Source organism: Siniperca chuatsi, linkage group LG18 (assembly GCF_020085105.1).
Source record: "Siniperca chuatsi isolate FFG_IHB_CAS linkage group LG18, ASM2008510v1, whole genome shotgun sequence".
Lineage (NCBI taxonomy): Eukaryota > Metazoa > Chordata > Actinopteri > Centrarchiformes > Sinipercidae > Siniperca > Siniperca chuatsi.
In genome coordinates, this window is record NC_058059.1 from 2,163,245 (window position 1) to 2,179,947 (window position 16,703).

General features: G+C 43.1%; 1 protein-coding gene and 1 long non-coding RNA gene across 2 annotated transcripts; one reads left to right on the forward strand and one right to left on the reverse strand.

Moving 5' to 3' along the window:
- The first annotated feature begins 1,276 nt into the window (after positions 1-1,276).
- On the forward strand, positions 1,277-13,101 carry arrdc3b (arrestin domain containing 3b). Its single transcript, XM_044174381.1, has 8 exons — positions 1,277-1,864; positions 5,573-5,654; positions 7,931-8,078; positions 9,028-9,130; positions 9,247-9,503; positions 10,454-10,607; positions 10,699-10,853; positions 11,844-13,101. The coding sequence occupies exons 1-8, from the start codon at positions 1,585-1,587 to the stop codon at positions 11,919-11,921; spliced, it is 1,257 nt and encodes a 418-aa protein (XP_044030316.1). The 5' UTR covers positions 1,277-1,584; the 3' UTR covers positions 11,922-13,101.
- On the reverse strand, positions 12,682-14,733 carry LOC122865651. The gene is made up of 3 exons (XR_006375515.1): positions 14,719-14,733; positions 14,151-14,640; positions 12,682-13,802 (listed from the first exon to the last, which is right to left on the reverse strand). It is a non-coding gene; the product is annotated as an uncharacterized LOC122865651 (long non-coding RNA).
- Between the last annotated feature and the right edge of the window lie 1,970 nt (positions 14,734-16,703).

The following is a 16,703-nucleotide window of genomic DNA, read 5'->3' on the forward strand; positions in this document are numbered from 1 at the left end:
GATGTACCTGTACCGGCCCGTGTGTTTGTCTGTCCGCTCAGTGTGCGCGCTGAAGAAACCTCCGGTGTTTGTACTCAGCCCCGGCTCTGTAAATGGGAAACAAGCAAAGTGGCTCGGACCGAGCCGCACAGCACTGTTCCAGCCATGATTTGTGGGTCAGGTGACGTTAAACGACTTGCCCACAGACACTCAGCTTCCTTTCTGGTTAGCCAACATGTGCTGCTGTTGTGATGTTAGCTGTAGCAGCAGGTGAGTTGTGTGTATCGCTGTCTGGAGCTGCTGTGCTCGCTCTGGGAAACCGTCTCGTCCTCTCTGTTAGCTTCGCAGCAGCAACTGTAGCGACAGGTTGCTAACGAACAACCCAGCTAACGTTAGTTACATCACATGTCATGGTATTGGATTTCTCCAGAAAACTTCCGGTTGTTGTTGCTGACTTTAGTAAATATAAGTAAAGAGTCGTGGTCCTGATCGGTACACACAGCCCGATATATATTTATAAAAGTTGGGAACACGCGTCCACATATTTAGTATCAGTATCAGAAATACTTTATTGATCTTTATTGAGGGGAAACTCTTTCGTTAAAGCTGCTCACTGTCACGTCAGTGCACACAGGGATAGAAGTACTAATAGAAATAGAAATAGAAATAATAATAAAATAAGTCCGCAACGAGACAATTATTTCTAGAAAGAAATAAAAGATGTGCAAATCAAAGTATCATACACTATAATACAGCTAAGATAAATTAAGTACAAAAGTGTGTACAAAGTATAAAAGCTAAAATAAGCGTAAAGTACAAAAGTGCATTTACAGGTTGATAAGTACAGTACAGTATAACCTGATCTGTGACAGGCTGCTCCCTAATTTTCTTACGCAATGCACCTTTAAAGCACCAAAACTACAAGTAGGCCCATTTCAGAATAAAGTATATTATAACTCTGCATTATAATGATGTGTAAGCATCACTGGGTAGATTAATCTATAATAATACTATATCATAATGTATTTGTTAATACATAAATGTAGTGAAGTAAAAAAGTGCATATTTCCCTCTAAAATGTAGTGGAGTCAAAGTATAAAGCAGCATAAAATGGAAATACTGCAGTACTCGAGTAAATGTACTTAAATTCCACCTCTGGTACCGAAGTGGAGATTTCTGTAAGGAAACTTTTTTTTTTTTTTTTTGAAACGATCCCTAATCTTGTTTTTCCACAGAGACACGAGCAGTGAGGACCAGTGGAGACATGTCCTCTCGCGCGCTGCGGCTCGCGGCCGTGTCTGCGCACATGCGCACACACAGAGGCTTTAAGAGCGGAGCCGCTGGAGGCGGACGGCAGCAGAGAGAGGGAGAGGGAGACACACACGAGCACAGCCGGAGGAGAGCCGAGCCGAGCGGAGAGCTCAAGCTGAAGCGGCCCATCAGCTGCCTCGACCGGATGAACCATCACGGACGCAGCCGCGGACCCGGCTCGGTGCTGGGCGCCCGGAGCTAGGCGCACGCGTTTGTGCCACACGGCTCTTTCAACTTCTCTCCCTCCATTAGACTCTCGCTTTCTTTCTTCTTTTTTTAATTTTCATTGCCACCATGGTGCTGGGCAAAGTGAGGGCCTTGGCGATCTACTTTGACAGTTTGAATGAGAACAACCTGCCGGTGTTCTCCGGCGGGGACCTGGTGTCGGGGAGGGTGGTGGTGGAGGTCACCGGGGATGTGCGGGTGAAGAGCCTGGGCATAACCGCGAGAGGAGTCGCCAAGGTCCGGTGGACCGAGTCGAGGAACGCCGGAGCCAACACGGCTTACACCCAGAACTACACAGAGGAGGTGGAGTACTTGCACCACTACGACACCTTGATAGGAGAGGAGAGAGGTAAGGAGTCGGCGCACCTCACTGTCACATAACCGCTGTTGTTGTTGTTGTCGCAGCGCTGCGGGTCAGCTGGTGTCTGCAAACTTTTGACAGCAGCTGATCGGTGCGATGGGAAACTTTTCTGAATCCGGAGGCTGCACGCGCGTGTCAACGCGGACCGCCGTGGTGCTGATGCAACAGCTGATCGCAGATGCGATACGTCGCTCTTCTCGTCCTCGCTTCAAATCAACACGTTGAAGTGCTGAAATCTAATCTCACGTGCACGAAATAAAGCGCGCGTGCGTGCGTGTGTGTGTGTGTGTGTGTGTGTGCGTGTGTGTGTGTCCCTCTTCAGTGATGAAGGGTGTAATAAGAGTGCAGTCTGCATCCCCGACAGGAAAAGTTGCCGTGTGTGAAAACACTTCGGGTAAAAAAGAAAAAAGAAAAAGGCGAAATCGATCCAAAATCGAAACCAGCCGAAGGTTTTTTTTTTTGTTTCGTTTTTTCATGTTTGGTGCAACGTTCACGCAAACTGACGCTGGAATCAACGTTTTTACTGATGACATCCTGAAGTAAGCTAGCTCAGGCAACTCCCTTTGTTAGAAGCGGTTCAAACCTGTTCAGAAACTGCCAGAGAGGGAGGGAGGGGAGGGGAGGGGAGGGGGGGAGGACCCGGCTGACTGAGTGTGTGTGTGTGTGTGTGTGTGTGTGTGGAATAATATCTGCAGGTTAAAAGCCTCAATCCACGTCCTACACCTGTGTTGTTCTGTTTTCCATATAAAACATGATGCAAATGAGTGAAAAGACAGTTTGATGGAAACATGACGTGAATGACTCTTCCAGTCCAGTCCAGTCCAGTCCAGTCCAGTTCCCCCCCCATTAAACAGTATGTGGGTCAGACTATCACCTGCATTTGTTATCGGTTCTACGGTTGCTGTGCTTCCTCCTCACCGGACTCAAATACAGACTGTCTGCATTAGAGATTATTTGAAGGATTAGAGGCTGAAAGACACGTTTGGACTTCTGCAAGATGAATTATTTCAAACCATCATCACCATCATCATCATCACCACCATGAAGAACATGGAGGATATCGTCAACGGGTTTCTGAGCAGGACTCTGTTATCTGCAGTCTGGCCGAACCGGGCGGCTGGACGACAGTGTCGGGGGTCAAAGGTCGAGATGGAGTGACCTGATGTGGGAAGATGCTGCAGGTTTTACTGGACGTCAGAGTTGATGACAGTCGCTTCACGTTCAGGGATGAATTCTTTAAATCTGCTGTTTCCGGAGCTTTCGATTGTATCGCACGATCTTCCTCGGCAGCTGTAGACGCTGACATTAAAAAAAAAAAAGTTTTCAAATCACTTTAATGACTTCACTACAGCGGGACTGATAAATCAGCCAGCACATCGGCCGATATTAGCTCAGTGCAGATATATCGGTGTCGGTAAATATGTCGACCAATAAGGGACAAGAACAGAAATGACCAACGAGGTTTGAGGTCACGTAGAAAAGTGTCGCCGTTACATAGCTGACTGTAAAATGTTTGTGTCACAATTTTAAAAAGCGAATTGATCAGCAGTGCTTGTTTACGTTCAGTGTTTATGTAAAAAAAAAAAAGTCAGATATATTGTTATTGGATTTTTGAAATATCCAAAATATCAGTATTGGCCTGAGAAATCCAGTATCGGGCGAGCTGTAGACTTCACATCAGGTAGTTCACATAATTATCGATTAATCTGTCGATTATTTTCGCTATTCATCGTTTGGTCTATAAAATGTTCATCATCACAAAGTCCAAGGTGACGTCTTCAAATCTCTAGTTTTGTCCGAAGCCCAAAGATGTTCAGTTTAAAATCACATAATTCAAAGAGAAGCAGCGCATCCTCACATGTGAGAAGCTCAAACCGATGACTTGAAGGGACAGTTCACCCCCAAAATCTAAATTTAGTTGTGAGCAGTTTCAGGTAGGAACTATCTGTAGAAAGAAAATCGTCCCCACGTGAAACTGCTCACAGCAAACCTGTGGATTATCTGGAGTTCCAGGGTCGTGGTTTCTGGAAAGAGACGTTGCTGTTGAGTTTTTCAAATTTATTTTTTTGGCGCTTTGAGCTCCACGAGCCGAGCGCCGTACAGTCCCGCTATATAAAAAAAAAATGCAGACGTCTCTACGGCCGATATCTGCAAAACTCTAGCGATCTCGGTGGATAAACAGCGCTGCAGGTGAGAGGGAAAATATTTGGGGTGAGCTGTCTCTTTAAATGATTAATCGATTTTCAGAACAGTTGCCGATTAATCGTTTCAGCTCTACTAAACGTAAAAGTTTATAGCGATTGAAAGTTGATTCTTTACCTCAGCGTCTCATCTCCAATTCAATGACAACTAAACTGAGCAAACTCCACCTGCTGAGGAAGATCATGTGATTCGTTCGAAAGCTCAAGAACAGTTTTTTGTTTGTTTGTTTTGTTTTTGCTGCTGTTTCCAAGCTGAGGAAAACAGAATAAAAAAAACTCTGAATAGCAAAAAAAAAAATGTTTTAACTGAACTTTAAATACTGACTTGACTGTTTTTGTACAAAAAGAAAAAGTGATGTTTATTTTATTTGTGTGTCTGTTTCTGTTTAACGCTGAATAAAAAGATCTGAATGTAAAAGATGTTTTGTTTTTCTGTCATCACTTGTTTCATTGACTTGCCTGAGAGTTTCAGGTCTACAAGGAGTTCACAGTTAGTGTGAGACACCCTTCCTCTCCCTCCCCCTCCTCCTCCTCCTCCTCCTCCCCCCTCCTGCAACACACCACATGGTTGTACTAATGTGGGCAGGGGCTTGTCAGGGCTGCACCAATCAGAGCCCGGGCTGCAATTCGTCACGTTCTCCTCCAATGGGAGGCCGAGTTGTAATGCATGCGTTGGAGTTTCCAGCTGAAGGAAGCTCAGTCTGGTTCATACCGGTCTACTCCTGCTTGCTCTGTGTTGCCGGTGACTTGACGAGGCGTACGCTCATGCACGCACGCACACACTCACACACACACACACACACACACACACACACACACACACACACACACACACACACACACACACACTTACATGCATGCAAGCTGTTTATGACAGCTCTCATGCCAAAAACATACGAACAACGACGGACACAAACAGCAGAGATGCTGGCTGAAGGAGAGCCAGTGCTGAAGTGGCAGGAAGTGAAGTTCAGCAGGCTTGGGTGGAGACATTTACAGAGAATCTGAAATACAAACAATAACACAACAAATGAGGAAGTGAATAAAGGTCGTGTTCTTTCTCCCACAGGGCGTGTTGCTTCAGCGTTTAATTCCCCGTGAATATGGTGCAAAAATACTACAATATACTGACTTTTAATGTGGTTTTCATTATGTGTATAAGGGTGCTACTGAACATTTTCAATACTAGTGCTGATACAATACCTGAGTTCTGGATAACTAAACAACTTTTTATTTTTAATGCGAATACAACCAATGTTTATTTCTATAAAACCCTGAAACACCTGTAGACGAACCTGAATAAGGTGAATGTTTTTTGTGCTTACTGTACTTCTTATTCTCTTCTTACATACCTCTAACAGTTGGAGATAAATCCTCTGAGTGATAAGTCGAGTCCATTGTGTAATGAGTCTACGTGACAGTATGTGTTAACAGACGAGGTGTTGGCTCGGTGCAGACCGCTGGTGGATTTGGAAATATGTTCTTTGTCTTTCAGATGAGGACTGTCCAGAGGAAGGCCTGACTGTTCTGCATGGCGGCTTACATGAGTTTGCTTTCAGCTTCAACCTGCCTCAGATGTGAGTTTTACAAAGGACATTTACTCAAGTACTGCAGTATTTCCATTTTATGCTACTTTATACTTCTACTCCACTACATTTCAGAGGGAAATAACGTCCTTTTTGAATTTATCTGATTGTAATTTTACAATAAAAATCATATGATAAACTTATAAAATACAATTGTTAAAGATGAAACCAGTGGTTCCCAACATTTTTGACTTGTGGCCTCTTACAATAAAGCAGCGTGTAGTTGTGTCACGTTTCAGATGCCTATGAGTTGTTAGCAGTTCCACCAAAGAGACATTTCCCCTCTAAACTATTTAAATAACTAAGTGTGTTTACAACCACCTGCTTTTACGCTCATTTTCAGTTTGCACATTGAAAAACCTGAGTGAAAATGCCAGAAATTCAAGAAATCGCAAAAAAGTTTGTCCTCTTGGCTGAGGTGGAAAAGTTGGTGTATCAATAAAAACAAAGTCTGAAAAAGTGCAACTAAAATAGACTTAAGCCAGATGCATTTATCCCCCATTCATCCCTCCTGACAATCGGAGGTGAAATCTGTTCGGCCAAGTTTATCTGGTAATGTGAAGGGTTTTCAGATCCAGTCTTGACACCACGTCAGTCTCCATTTTGTTTACATCTGCTTCCCCATGAGATCACACGATATTCTTAATAATATCCTGTAGTGTGTGATGCGTCATTGTATTCAAATCTTGTAGTGTGTCCATGTTTGAGATTCGATTTCACAGTTAGGATTTTTAAACTCCTGTAGTGTGAGCCCAGCATTAGTGAATAGATAATGACGTACATGAAGCATGTGACTTAACATGTGGAGCGATGAGGAGGCTGTAACCTTCCTCACATTAATACATGAAACTAACAGAAATGTCATATTTCCATCATGTTTTCCACGTGGATTTGTGTATCAGAACTTAGTGTTTTTCTTCTTTTCTCTCTCATTAATCATCTCACGACCCCTCGGATTTATCTGGTGACCCTTTGGAGGGGCCCAACCCCTATGTTGGGAACCACTGGACTAAACAAGCTGACTGTATATAAAGTAGTTAAAACTAGCTAACTGTGTATAAAATAGTTAAAACTAGCTAACAGTATATAAAGCAGTTAAAACTAGCTAACTGTGTATAAAGCAGTTAAAACTAGTTAACTGTACATAAAGCAGTTAAAACTAGCTAACTGTACATAAAGTAGTTAAAACTAGCTAACTGTATATAAAGCAGTTAAAACTAGCTAACTGTACATAAAGCAGTTAAAACTAGCTAACTGTATATAAATTAGTTAAAACTAGCTAACAGTACATAAAGTAGTTAAAACTAGCTAACTGTATATAAAGCAGTTAAAACTAGCTAACTGTATATAAAGCAGTTAAAACTAGCTAACTGTATATAAATTAGTTAAAACTAGCTAACAGTACATAAAGCAGTTAAAACTAGTTAACTGTACATAAAGTAGTTAAAACTAGCTAACTGTGTATAAAGTAGTTAAAACTAGCTAACTGTACATAAAGCAGTTAAAACTAGTTAACTGTACATAAAGTAGTTAAAACTAGCTAACCGTATATAAAGCAGTTAAAACTAGCTAACTGTATATAAAGTAGTTCAAACTAGCTAACTGTGTATAAAGTAGTTAAAACTAGCTAACTGTATATAAAGCAGTTAAAACTAGCTAACTGTATATAAAGTAGTTAAAGCTAGCTAACTGTATATAAAGCAGTTAAAACTAGCTAACTGTATATAAAGCAGTTAAAACTAGCTAACTGTATATAAAGCAGTTAAAACTAGCTAACTGTATATAAAGTAGTTAAAACTAGCTAACTGTATATAAAGTAGTTAAAACTAGCTAACTGTATATAAAGCAGTTGAAACTAGCTAACTGTATATAAAACAGTTAAAACTAGCTAAAGCAGTTAAAACTAGCTCCACCTCGAGCAGCTACAACAGTAAAACGCTGCTCTAACGTTGATGCTTCAGTATTAACAATCTAATAATGTCAGACAGAATCAGATATCAGTCACAGGAGACGTTTTACTGCACAACCAGTACTTTTACTGCTGATACTTTAAGTAAATTTTTCTGATGATACTTCTGTACTTTTACTTAAGTAGGATTTTAAATTCAGGACTTTTACTTGTAATGGAGTATTTTAACATTGTACTTTTACTTAAGTAAAGGATCTGAGTACTTCTTCCATACCTAGAGCCATTTACAGTACACGACCACAGACCACCCACACTTCCTAACACTCTTTTTCCCCACCGCCTTCCTCCCGTCTGTCAGGGCTCTGGCCACTTCCTTCGAAGGGAAGCACGGCAGTGTGAGGTACTGGGTGAAAGCCGAACTGCACCGTCCATGGCTGCTCCCTGTCAAAGTAAAGAAAGAGTTCATTGTGTTTGAACACATCGACATCAACACGCCGCTGTTGCTGGTAGGCACGCTGCACGTGCTTCTTTTGTTTTAAAGGAATAGTTCGTCATCTTGGGAAATACGCTTATTTGCTGACTGATACCACTCTCATGTCTGTGCAGTAAATATGTAGCTTAGCTTAGCATAAAGACTGGAAACGGGGGGAACAGCTAGCCTGGCTGTACATATTACAAGATAATTAATAATTAATATGAATATAATATTAGTATAATTCAAACTTAGTACACAAAAGATACAATAGAAATATCAAATACTTTCATTTAAGTAAGTAAAGGTGGGTGCCATAGGTTGACAAGACACTACGGGGCAACAAGAGTCATTAAAAAACATACAGGTATATAATGAGCCAAATATTCACAACTATCAAACATTTTTTATATATAAATAGACTAAGTAGAATACCACAAATATTCTTTATATACAGATTGTTTTCATGCCATGTGTACACATGGACCGTAGGGGAAATCAGAAAAAAATCATATCTCGTTTGTTTTAATGCATAAGTGTAAAAACGTCAAGTTGTGGTATTTGGGGGGTTATGAATATTACTTGGCTCTGAGCAGTTGCCAGGCAACCAGTGGAGACTATAGGAAGTTACTGGTACCAGCTAAGATCGGGTATGTAACCCCCTGTAAAAAACCACCACTTGTTTTGTTTACATATCAAACAAACATGACATTACGTGTTAATCAGTGAGCTTCAGAGGTGCTGCTAGGTGGATGTTGTTACCTTTGGACAGAGCCAGGCTAGCTGTTTCCCCCTGTTTCCAGTCTTTGTGCTAAGCTAAGCTAACTCGCTTTATATTTACTGTACAGACACGAGAGCGGTATCAATCTGTCGGCAAGAAAGCGAATAAGCGCATTTCCCCAAATGTCGGACTGTTTCTTTAAGAAGGCGGGAGTGCATGTAAAGTTTTCAAAGTGTTAAAACGGATGATTGTATCCGAACAGGCCCCTCAGGCTGGTACAAAGGAGAAAACGCTGTGCTGCTGGTTCTGTGCTTCTGGCCCGATCTCCCTCAGTGCCAAGATAGAGCGAAAGGGCTACACACCAGGTGAGCCAAACCTCCTTCTAACGCCTCCAACTCTTCTTCTTCTTAACTTTTGAGATTTCACTTATTTCACTTCTCTCTCAGTCTGACAGACTGATCTCTTCTCCCTTCTTTCCAAGGTGAGTCCATCCAAATCTTCGCCGAGGTGGAGAACTGTTCGTCCCGTGTCGTGGTGCCCAAGGCTGCTCTGTACCAGACCCAGACCTTCTTCGCCAAGGGCAAGGGCAAGCAGATCCAGCAGCTGGTGTCCAATCTGCGGGGAGACCCTCTGCCGCAGGGGAAGAGCCAGAGCTGGGAGGGCAAACTGCTCAAGATCCCCCCGGTGTCGCCCTCCATCCTGGACTGTCCCATCATCAGGGTGGAGTACGCCCTCATGGTGAGTTGAGGTTTCTGCACAGACTTAAAGCCACAATGTGTAGAATCCGACCCAGAGACACTGATATGAACCAGTGGTGGAAGAACTACTCACATCCTTACTTACTAACCTACTTACTTAAAGAGCAACCAAACCCCAAAGTTTTGGCTGAAGTGCCTCTAGAACGTGAAAGAAGTATCAACAAGGGCGGCGCTGGGAGGGGGGGCGCAGTAGGATAGATTGGTTGGTGGCGAAAGCTGCCTCCATATACAGTACATCACCTGCCTCCAGATCAGCCAATAGCAAAATTCAATTGCAATAGCCGGGTTTCAACCTTTGGAGGGCAGTCGCTCTGCATATTTATAACAATAATGTCGAATTTAAATACTTTGCACTAAAATGTGAAGATTTGGACCTGAATCCATGAACAACGCTCCCAGATACCCACACACAGTGGTTTAGTTACTCTTTACTTAAGTAAAAGTAGGAGCATCACAATGTAAAAACTCTGTTACAAGAAAAAAGTTTTTCAAACCTTATGCACACAAGGAAATATTTTGTGCAGCCAAGATATAAAATAATTTTTCCTCCTGTTAGTTTTGTTGCAGGATCATTTACAACTTTACTGTTCTTTAGTACATAAAGTTCAGTCGCAAATAAACAAACAGGAACATACAAAAAAATTAAAGGGGTGAAAATGATTAGCGTTGAGGGGGGTGTTGTTCAGACTGGCCTGTTATTATTATTAGAGAACGGGGGGTTAATATAGTTAGAGATGGTTCAGGAAGGCGCTTGCTTCGATTGGAGCACAGGAAGCTGCTGTTGCACAAAGTGTTCTAACTTCTTATACACGCGTTTCCTAAAGAGCGTGACGGGCTGCATAGTGCTGGCCGGCTGAATTTCATTGATATGAAAAGGTAGAACTGGCTCCCACTGAGACACAAATCCAAACGCTCCCTCTCTGCCTGCAGGTGTATGTCGACGTTCCTGGTGGGTTGAATTTGTCTCTTTCGTTGCCGTTGGTGATAGGGACCATACCTCTCCACGCCTGCGCCTCCCGCACCTCCAGCATCAGCAGCAACTGCAGTACCTTGAGCTGGCTGGGGCTGCCGGAGAGACCTGAGGGTACGTACAGTAAACACAGGCATGCATGTTCTTTTTTTTTTTTTTTTTCACGTCTGCACAAGGATCTCTTACGCTTGTTTGTTTATTACAGCGCCGCCGAGTTACAGCGATCTGGCAATATCAGAGTCTCACAGGCGGGATTGTCTGCACGGCTGTGATAGGTCTGACGGGGAGGGAGAGGGCCAGCGATCTCTGCTGACATACATCACAGAGTTCAGATATCTGCCCCCGCCACTCTACTCTGAGGTACAGTTAATATGCACACACACACACACACACACACACACACACTGGCTAATGCACTCAGATAAAAACACCACACAGACTAAGAAAACTGTCACACGCTACAAAAGAGCACACACAAAATTCAGTTAAGATGCAATAAAAGATTAAACAAAATATCCAGTTAAGATGCATAAACAGGTATGATGTTCCATCTAGAACAATACATTTAAAATCAAACTCAATGACTGAAAGTACTATTTTCCAGAGTCAGCTCTGACAGTTTCAAGTCTTTATGTAAATTGTTCCAGTACGAAGGGGCAGCGTGTTTAAAACCTTTTTTGTCCAGTTCCATCCTAACTCGGTATAACGGCAATTTGTTGTTTTTTACACTTCGTTTTTGTACAAACAAGATATAAAACGTGTTAATCAGTGAGCTTCACAGGCGCTAATAGGTGGATTATGTTTCCTTTGGACAGAGCCAGGCTAGCTGTTTCCCCCTGTTTCCAGTCTTTATGCTAAGCTAAGCTAATCGGCTGCTGGCTGTAGCTTCATATTTTCTGTGCAGACACGAGAGTGGTATCGATCTTCTCATCTCTCTGCAAGAAGGTTGATAAGCGTAGTTCCCAAAATGTCAAACTCCTTCTTTAAGTGGGATGATGTGATCCAGCGTGACCTCTGGCCTCTGCACAGGGGGGCGACCTACAGAACGGGTCCTGATTAGACGTCTTTGAGTTATTTTTAGCCTTTAGTTACTTGCAAATGTTGAAAGGTAAACCTAATAAGATTCGATAAGGGATTTGGAATTGATAAGTGGATTCGATACTGGATTTGAATTCAATAAAATGCTCTCCAACCCCATCCCATCAACCTATCAGAGTGGAACATTAGGCAGTTTAATTCTTTTTTTCTCCATTACATTTGAGCTTTTCTTCATGCTTTGTGTGTTGTTATATACCACTCCATCAGCAGCATGTAAACATGCAGCTCTGTCTCTGCGCCCCCCTCCCTCAGGTCGACCCGTACCCTGACCCTGCGGAGGTGTGCGGGGCCTCGGACGTCAGAAGACCCGACACGTGTCCGTCCCGCTGAGGAGAGCTCAGAGGGCTTCTGCACAAACAAGACACCGTCATCCTCCGCTCCAGGCCCGCATAGCCAGCTTCTCACCAGATTATATATCACGATAAATAAGGCTAGCCCCTCCCTGACCCGGGAGAGCCAGCTGAGAGAGTATTCGGTGACCATTGACGTTATGGACCAGGGATTTCGAGCCATGCTGGATCCTCCACATCCTGTGCTCGAGACGAGGCAAAAAAGTTCTTTCTGACACCACTGTATGACTCTGACGAGGCAGAAAGCAAAGATCACTCCCACTGGTCAGAAGAAGCCTCCTCCTGCCTCACAGTGAATTTTGCACATACCGTAATTACTGTTTTTCTATCGGTGGTTTTACAAACTGCAGATTGCTGCAGGTCTATATGCTACAGTAGATTCTGTCCACAGATGTAAACAATATTGTACTCTTTAATCTAAGTGGCACATTTAAGACAGGATGACAGCTACCTTCAGTTAACTGAGAGTTTGAGCTAATGATAGTTACGACCGTGGCGTGAACGTGTCACTGCCACTAACCAGACTTCAGGTGGAAACTGTCTCTTTCTGTGAACAAAGCTGAAATTCACTGAGACATGAAACAGACGAGACCGAAAGAATCAGACAGACGATGCTTCTGATGATTAATTGCAGAAATGTGTCTCATGAACGACCACCTCGAGCACTTAAAACACAGCTCAAATTGTGTGTGAATGTGTGTGTGTGATTGAGAGAGAGAGAGAGAGAGGCCGAGTGTGTGTGTGTTGGTTTAAATGACCAGGTATAAACCCAGACTGGGTCTAGAGTAAAGCACAACTCCGACCAACCAAGATAAAGTACCACAAGTCGCCTGTTGGTTTCTGCTCTAAAGCTTCTCTTGCTGTAGATCTTTCCAAAACATGGATGTTAAGAAGCTTTGTGCTCACGAAAAGAATGACAAAGCGTAAAAGATAAATGTTTACAGATGAATATATCAAACTGAGAATGTTGTTCAAACATGACTTCTTCCACCTAAAACTTCAAAGTGCAATATATTTTTGTATTTGTGATTTTTTTGCACTAGTTTTTCATATACTCTGTTGCTGTTTATTCCATTTCTGTGCATTATATATTATTGTCATGATCCTATTGCTGTCATGATCAACTTTTGATAAAATAAAAGGTTTATTTTATAAAATAATGAGACACTTGCAGTGTTTTTATATATGTGCGTTCTTAATATTTCTTAATATTTGTTGGTGTGAAACCCCAGCAAGCCATCGGTGGGTCAGTAATCAGAAAACCACAGAACTTTATGTAACCCCTTGCCACGGAGTGATGCAGTTAGCATCAAAAATCGCACTTCTTCTCTGAGACATAACTCAGTCTAGCCTGAACGCACAGACATGATACGCATGTCTTTAGATTCGGTGTGACTTACACTTTCCGAGGATATCATTATCTCTGAAGTCCATCGCAGAGAAACGTCCATAAACCGGCTTAGAAATCATAGAATAAAAGGTGCTCCTTATAACTGCAGAACCTGCCTGAGAATCATCATATTTTTAAGTTTCCTTCAGTCTCGCAGTGATCCAGAGACAGCTGTCTGTCCGTCCACGGGTCCACTGCAGACAGGAGCTGCTGACTGCTGGTTCGGCTACTTTTAATGGAGCCACTTTGCCAAAATGTAGATGAATATAGGTAAAAAAAAAAAAAAAAACGGGGGTCAAGTTGTAGCCCACAGCTAACTCACTGAATCCATAGCAACATTATACTTCCTGTTTACTGTGTCAGGCAAATCCCCGGTCTGCACTCTACAGTGTGATTGGCTGCAGCAGCTGCTCCTTCATCCTTTAACATGCAGCTGAATGTCCGCTCCACTGATGTCTGCCTTCCAAACTGCTGCAGATACAACAAACCAGATGTAAGACGCAGCTCATGTGAGAGGTTGACCTAATTCCCCGCTGCAGACTGGCAAACAGCATGCTGGGAAAAAACAGAACTGAGCTTTTTGAGTAATGCTACTTCATCACTTACAGTATACGGGGGAAAACAGCTTGCAGTAGAAATGTGTGCGGATATTTTCCTTTCCAGTTAAATTCATTCATAAGTAACACATATGGACATGTACTCACACACTCACTTATGCACATAAACACACCAGCCATGTGTGTGTTTTTGTGTGTTTATCGGTTAATCTTTAGGGAACACCTCATCAGCACTTTAGAATCACTGAGTCGAGCTACAAACCTTATCTAGGTTTTGGTGTTTTTGGAGTGGATCTCCAGTTGAAGTCCTTGACACTAGCAGTGGAGCCTAATGGTGGAATATCAGTTTGCTGTAGATATTTGTGGTCCCCAGAACATGAATCCTCCAGTTTTTGGTTACCTTCTGACCTTTCTTCTCCTGCCACCATCAAGCCAAAATTTCTCCTTGATGAGCGCTTAAAAAAATGAAAACTATTGGATGGACTGCCACAAACTGTTGAACCGACGGGACTATTTTCTTTCTACAGATAGTCCCTACATGAAGCTGCTCACAACTGGATTGTCTTGAGTAACCGGGTCGTGATTTCTGGAAAGAGACGTTGCCGTTGAGTTTTCCGAATGTATTTTTTTGGCGCTTTTGAGGCCGAGCGCCATACAGTCCCATTATATTCAAAATAGTGCAGACATCTCTGTGGCTGATATCTGCAAAACTCTGCAACTCACACCAGAACACTCCAGATGGACACACAGCGCTGCAGGTGAGAGGGGAAACATGTGGTTTTGATTTTGAGGTCCCTTTAAGTACAGCTTTGTTGTGCTTTGTGCTTTACCTGAGTATGTTATGCTACTTTGCTACAGATTTCAGAGAAATGAAGCACAGCGTCGGTTCAGGCAGGGCGCTGACGTCACGCTGTTGGCAGTACACGCGTCACAATCATTGGCTCGTTCACAGCTGCGTGACCTGTAACGTCCAATCAGATCCGCGCAGGTGTGCAGCGCGGACGCCACGGTTCGCTGCTGCAGCCCCTTCCTCTTGTTCTGGACGAGCCCTCACCTGGCTGTCAGTCCGGTTCAGGTGCTGCAGGACGGAGGCCGATGTGTTGCTGTTTGCCGTCGGCTCGCCGCCGCTCCGTCGGGGGCCCCACCGCTCCGTCAGGGGCCCATTCTCCGGATAGACGCCGCCGTCTAAGCTAAGTATCTGTGCCTTACTGGTGCTCAGGACGGGCTGGGTTTGCTTGGTGTCTCCAAACCGTGAGGCTGAATCTGTGTTTTCGGTGCAGCTGCAGTTCAGGTTCAGTTAGTGATGCGCATGAATTAGTGGCATTTGTAGCTTCTGCATGCTGGCAGGTGATATGTGCTGCTGGCTGCTCAGATTACTGCCATGCTGCTGAATCTGTGTATTTGCACACACACACATGCGGGTGTTTGGGGGCGGTGACTAATCCGCCATGTTGTTGGAGGTGCAAACAAAACCTGACCTATAATTCAGGTTATCACTGAAGTATTTCTGTTTTGTCTGTGCCACTTCATAACCAGTGGACTGTAAAACCCATGAAGTTTCTTAGCAGTCACACGAATGATTTTCTCACAAGTCGGCGTCTGCTAAATGTGCCTCTTCCGGACAAACATTCACAAGGGAAGAAAACGGCGTAATCAATAGTTTGGGGACAGTTTGTAATAAATGCAGGTGTAAGTGTCTAACACGTTACAATGTCGTACACTCACACCAATATTATCAGAATCAAATTCCAAACAACGCCATTATGTGCCATAGCATGAGCAAATAATGACATATTTTGAGTTAGTAAATTCGATATGTAATGATACTAACCAGGAGTGTGTATCAGGTAAATGTTTCTGAAGTCAACTGGTGGCCCTTCGTAGGGCCCGGGGTTACCAACGTCCTGAAATGGAAATAGGAAACGCCGGCGGTTAGACCTGAACTCCAGGAGGGTCTGTGTCAGAAACCGACCTAATGATGATGCGGTGTGGGATGACAGAGGACACGGTAAGAGCAGTGTTTTCTGCTTACTCACCAAACTTCATTCATAAATCCCACAGTTTGGTTTCCTGTTGATGTACAAAGGCACACACGGCGTGAACTTAATTTAGATGTTTTATTAATCGAGAGGGAGCACGGAAAAGTAATCGGATGATATGTCGACACGTGTACCGCAAAAAAGGGATAAATATCAACTCCACATCTCCTTCGCACTCCTGATGTGTTTGTTTGCACCTCCAACAATATGGCGGATTATGTCGTGCAGCATTGTGGGTAGAATGTGATGTCACATGTAGGTAAAAAAAATAAATTTGCAGACTGTGTATTAATTTGCGTTGGTATTGTAATAGTAGAGCTGATTCTTTGTGGTGTTTGCCTCGTTGCTAATGTCGAAAGCAATAAATCTGAGCACTCTGTTTGGTCTGAATTAGTTGTGGGCATATTTTCTTCTGGCAGTACCACATGCCTCCTTTGACAGACATCTGTCAGGTCTGGCAAACCCGCCATTAACATGCGTCTCTCCACATGTCTCCCAGCTCTATATGCAAATAAACAAGTAGGACATAATTTCAGTTTGCAAAGATCAAATGCGTTGTTGTTGTTGTTGTTTTTAACCAGCGGCCCAACAGTAGTAGCCAACACACTGGGACAAACGGACACAATGCTTTTTACACAAAGAAAGAAATAACTTAATGTATAAAAAGTGCCGAATTTATAAGAAGGCTCAAATAATGAAGAGTTTGTCGTCGACAGCGATTCACAAAGTTTATAAAGTTTCTTCGTACTCAGCAGCTCACAAAATTGCGAGATTTT

Bases quoted from the DNA above. Each gene is read 5' to 3' on its own strand.
- arrdc3b (XM_044174381.1), top strand. From the start codon at position 1,585: ATGGTGCTGGGCAAAGTGAGGGCCTTGGCGATCTACTTTGACAGTTTG. The intron at 1,865-5,572 runs GTAAGGAGTCGG...TTTGTCTTTCAG, and splicing joins CTTGATAGGAGAGGAGAGAG to ATGAGGACTGTCCAGAGGAA. The intron at 8,079-9,027 runs GTAGGCACGCTG...GTATCCGAACAG, and splicing joins TCAACACGCCGCTGTTGCTG to GCCCCTCAGGCTGGTACAAA.